The sequence below is a fragment of the Carlito syrichta genome, unplaced genomic scaffold (assembly GCF_000164805.1).
Source record: "Carlito syrichta isolate Samal-C Ts95f unplaced genomic scaffold, Tarsius_syrichta-2.0.1 Scaffold305639, whole genome shotgun sequence".
NCBI classification, from domain to species: domain Eukaryota; kingdom Metazoa; phylum Chordata; class Mammalia; order Primates; family Tarsiidae; genus Carlito; species Carlito syrichta.
In genome coordinates, this window is record NW_007249735.1 from 197,564 (window position 1) to 202,928 (window position 5,365).

At 39.7% G+C, this 5,365-nt stretch overlaps 1 protein-coding gene across 2 annotated transcripts in view; it reads left to right on the top strand.

The window, feature by feature from the left end:
• Positions 1-5,365, top strand: part of HTR4 (5-hydroxytryptamine receptor 4) — a 172,863-nt gene that overhangs the window by 144,838 nt on the left and 22,660 nt on the right. The window contains exon 6 of one of the 2 annotated variants that reach the window (XM_008061903.1): positions 2,769-2,844. The exons of the other annotated variant lie outside the window; for it this stretch is intronic. Coding sequence (XP_008060094.1) covers positions 2,769-2,829 — 61 coding nt within the window. The 3' untranslated portion in view covers positions 2,830-2,844. The remainder of the gene's footprint in view (positions 1-2,768; positions 2,845-5,365) is intronic. 2 annotated transcript variants of the gene reach the window in all.

Genomic DNA, 5,365 nt, shown 5'->3' on the forward strand with positions numbered 1-5,365 from the left:
CTGCACTCCAGTCTGGGCGACAGAGTGAGACTCCAACTCAAAAAAAAAAAAAAAATATGAGCGACAATCTCTGTAAAACCATAGGTTCAACTTGGTGTGGTTTTACATGATCATTTCAAGCCTGTGAAACACAAACAGCCAGAGGTCCCAGCAAAGCTATAATGTCCATTAGGAAGGCTGACATGAACGGGACTGTGGAAAAGGCATGTTAGACATATACAGTTTCTGGAAGTCTAAATTTTTATTTTATGGCAACACTTTAAATTTCATCTTAAAACCTCCTCAATGTATAACATAAATCACATCTAGCATTTTAAAGCATAGTGCAGTACAAAAAAGTATTCATAAGCATTATATTCTCTTCTGAGATTTTTACAAGGAAAGATTTTGTTGCCAGGATTTGCTTAGTACTTTCAAACATGTCTGTACTGTCTACATGGTGCACTCTCAAAAGCTCAGTCATTAGACTTTTTAAGGGTTATAACCAAGAAAAACAACATTGCTACTTGAATTTAAAAGGAAATGTATAAAGAAGTTTATAAAAGTAAGTAGAATTGTAATTAAATAATTATGAAGGTTGAATAAAACAACATATATATCCCAAGTATTAGTGATTTGTAATAATTTATAATAATATCATCCCATGTGTAATCCCACTGGAGACCACTTAGTTGTGATAGATCAAGGTGAAGAAATGGCGTCAGCTACTCCTTTGTGCACTAGCATCCATCAAGGCTACTGTTATTTGAGTGAGTGAGTCATTATTGCCTTGAAGTCTGACCTCAGCTTGGCCCCAGGCTGACAGGCTAAGGCCCTATGCCTTTACTGAACATGTCTGAGCTCAAGGGAAAGTAAGACTGACTAGTTAGCATAGGCTAGCAAGTTTCCTTTCAAATCTTCACAGTTGCCAACTTCATGGGTTTGTGGTGAGTGGAAAATAGAATAACAGATATCAAAGGACTTTGTAAGATGATGGTTTGCAATACAAATATGAGTGGCGATCTGTGTAAAACAATAGGTTCAACTTGGTGTGGTTTTACATGATCATTCAAGCCAGTGAAACACAGTCAGCCAGAGGTCCGAGCAAAGCATACTATGCAGATACCCAAATATTTAAATCTTCAACGGATTATTTAGAGACCACTGAAAGTTTCCTGAGTTTTCACACGGAGTTTTCATATACATTTTTGAAATTAGAAATTTTCATAAAATAAGCATAGTGTTCAGATGGTAACTCTTGGAGAGCTTCGTTAGTTCAGGATACCAAGACATACCACTGACACCACTTCTTTACTTCGATCTCACACAACTAAGTGGTCTCCAGTGGGATTACACATGGGTGATATTATTATAAATTACTATAAATCACTGATACTTGGGATATGTATGTTGTTTTATTTGACCTTTATAGTTATTTAATTACAATTCCACTTACTTTTACATCGGATGAATGAAGCACTAGAGAGATCCAGTTGATGGAAGAAACAAGTGGAGGTCCAAATCACCATTTATTCATGTAAAGGTTGATTCAAGTAACAGCTAATATTTATAAGTGCTATGCCAGGCACGCTGTGTTCATGAAGTACATGCCTCATTTCCTTTACTACTCACGGTATTGCAGTGACAGAGGTACTGTTAATATCTGTATGCCTAAGATGTAGAAAGTGAGCCAAGAGAGGTCCAAGGTTGCAAGGCCACTTAGTAACAGAGCTGAGATTCGAATTCTGGACATTTGACTCTCAACTACCACCGTTCAGTTAATGGTCGGTGAAATACCTAGCTGTGCTGGATGGGCAAGTCATGGATCGTTTCCCCAAAGGCTTGTAATTTATCTGGAAAAATGCTAATTCAATGCACATCCAGTTACACTCAACAAACCACAGTGAGGACTGATACAAAGCAGCTTCTATTGTCAAACAAATTATGGATGCGGAAAATGCTGTTTGTTAAAAAAAAAAAAGGAAGGGGAGTGTGTTACTTTGTTTTGCATTACTTTAAAGGAATACCTGAGCAGGGTAATTTATAAAGAAAAGAGGCTTATTTGGTTCACAGTTCTGCATGGAGCCAGCATCTGCTTAGCTTCTGGTGAAGCCTCAGGAAGCTACAGTCATGGTAAAAGGGAAGGAGAACCAGGGTGTCACATAGCAAGAGTGGAAGCAAGAGACAAAGTGGGAAGTCCCAGACTTTTTTTTTTTAACAACCAGATGGTATGTTAACTCATTGTCCCAGGGAGGGTACCAAGCCCCTTACTGGGGACCTGCCCACCTCCTATGGCCTAAACATCTCCCACTAGGTCTCACCTCCAACATTAGGGTTTAGCATTTCAATATGAGCTTTGGAAGAAACAACTTCCAAACTGTATCAGGAAGTTTCACATTCAGGGATGGCAGTATTTCACATTGAGATGGTCAGGGATGGCAGTATGGAAGAAGTGGCCATATATATTCAACTGTATTTTCAAAGATTCTTCAACATAGACATATCATAGAAGATTAGCTACAGGACAGGGAAGGTAAGACTGTCTCCTTGCTTGGAAAATCAAGGTAGTAATTCACCCTGTAAATGCCCCCAGTTTTTTCAAGATTTGTGGCATAACCATGCTGTACAATAGTTATGTTTCCCTTACCCTTCCTAAAAGTACTTCAACAATACTGGCATGCTCATTTAGGCTAAGCTCACATGTCTGCTAACTTATGTGTTTTCTTTCTTGTTTTTTTCAACTTCTTGGCTCTCCCTCATCTGTGGCTGTTTTCTGTTTCAACTAAAAGTGACTGTTCCTCTGTCTCCAACTTCTTCCTGCTCTTCTGCAATAGACCAGTTCCTGTCTAACTCTGAACGTGCTCTGTAAGTCTGTCACTGTTTTGAGTCTGTGTTTGTCTGCTTATTTCTTCAAAAAAATGTCCTGAGTTTTGGCTATGCGCCTGTTCTCCCTGAACAAGGTTGAGGGTACGCTGTTGTTGGCACAGTCCTGCCAAGCCCAACGTTCCTTCTAAACTATTATTGCTATTGATCTGAAGGCTAATGCTTAATATGGTTTGGAAGTTTCATTTTGAATTTTTTAATGATGTGCCTGCATTCTTCCCGGTTCTGGGAGGATGACCTTCACAGGTCTCTGGGAGAGGAGCACTGTGATGGAGCTAAAATCACCTGGTATGACTGTGATCCTCAGAGGTTCTCTCATCGGAATTATTCCAGTGCCCCAATATCTGCTTGGCTTTAAGTGGTGGACTCCATCACACTTCTTTTTTTTTTTTTTTTTGAGTCAGAGTCTCAGTCTGTCGCCCAGACTGGAGTGCAGTGGCCACTCCCGGCCATCGCAGCCTCGACCTGCTGGGCTCCGGCGATCCTTCTGTCTCAGCCTTCCGAGTAGCTGGAATTACAGGCATGCACTACCACACCCGGCTGATTTTTTTTTATTTATTGTAGAGACGAGGTCTCGCCAAGTTGCCCAGGCGGGTCTCGAACCCATGGGCTGAGGCAATCCACTCACCTCAGCCTCCCAAAGCGCAGGATTATAGCCTGGGCCACCAAGCCCGGCTCCATCACACTTCTTAAAAAAAAGAAAGACTGTGATTAAATCAAATACCATTTTGTTTTTTACCTTTTTTAAAAGATACTTTATTTTTTAGAACAATTTTAGTTCACATAAATAGTTCACATAATTGAGGGAAAGGTATAGAGGTGACCCCTATGCCCTTTGTCCCCACACATACACAGCTTCCCCCATGATAACACCCCCCACCAGAGGGTACATTTGTTGTGATCGATGAACCCTACACTGACACAATCATTATCACCCAAAGTACATCGTTTGCTCTAGGGTTCATTCTTGGTGTTTCACATTCTAGGGGTTTAAACAAACATTTAACGACATGTATCTACCATTTCACAGGATAATTTCTTTGTCTCTGTGTTCTGCCTTCATGCCTTCCTGCCCAGAGGAGCCTCTGGTGACCATTGACCTTTTTATTGTCTTCATAGTTGTGCCTTTTTCAGAATGTCAAATAGTTGGAATAATATAGCATGTAGCCTTTTCAGATTTGGCTTCTTTTACTTAGTAATATGCACTTAAGTTTCCTCCGTGTCTTGTTATGATTTGATAGCTCAATTTGGCAGGGGGGCAGCTGAATAATATTTCATTGACAGATTCACTACAATGTATCCATTCGCCTACTGAAGGACATCTTGGCTGCTTCCTATTTTTAACAGTTATGAATAAAACTTCTTTAAACACCCATATGCAGATTTTTGTATTGATATTTTCAGCTCCTTTGTGCTAAAAACCAAGGAGCACAACTGCTGAATTATAAGATAAGAGTATGTTTAGTTTTGTAAAACATTGCCAAACTGTCTTCCAAACTGGCTAAACCATTTTGCATCCAACCAGCAATGAATGTGTTACTGTTGTTCCTCATTCTCTTGAGCATTTGATGTTATCAGTATTATAGATTTTGGCCATTCTAATGGGTGTGTAGTGATATCTCATTGTTTTAATTTGTGAGCCACCGAGCCTGGCCTGATTTTTTAAATGGACCAAAGGTCTTAACAAACACCTCGCCAAAGAAGCTATACAGATGGCAAATAAGCTTATGAAAAGATGCTGCATATATATCATGGGGGAATCACAAATTAAAACAATGAGATAATTCCAGCACTTCGGGAGGCCGAGGCGAGAGGATTGCTTGAGCCCGCAGTTTCAAGACCCACCCGGGTAACGTGGTGAGACCTCGTCTCTATAATAAATCAAAAATTAGCCAGGTGCAGTAGCGTGCGCCTGTAGTTCCAGCTACTTGGAAGGATGAGGTGGAAGGATCGCTGGAGCCCAGCAGGTCAAGGCTGCAGTGACCAGGAGTGTGCCACTGCCCTCCAGCCTGGGTGACAGAGTGAGACTACAACTCAAAAAAAAAAAAAAAAATCAGGCTGTTCATTTTTTTTATTGCTGAGTTTTAAGGGATCTTTGTATATTTTAAGTAATAGTCCTTTATCAGTTATGTCTTTTGCAGATGTTTTCTCTCAGTGTCTTGCTTTTTCATTCGTTTAACAGTTTCCAAAAGCAGAAATATTTAGGCTTAATAAAATCAAGCTTATCAATTATTTCTTTCATGGATTATATAGTTGGTGTTGTATCTAAAAGTTGTCACCAAACCAACAGTCATCTAGTTTTTATTCTATGCTATTTTCTAGTATTTTTACAGTTTGCTGTTTAAATTTAGGTCTATAATGCAGTTTGAATTAATTTTTGTTCAGAATGTAAGGGCTGTGTCTAGATTCTCTGTTTCTCTCTTTATTTATTTTTTTTTTTGAGTTGGAGTTTCACTCAGTCACCCAGACTGTAATGCAGTGGCCGCTCCCAGCCACCGCAACC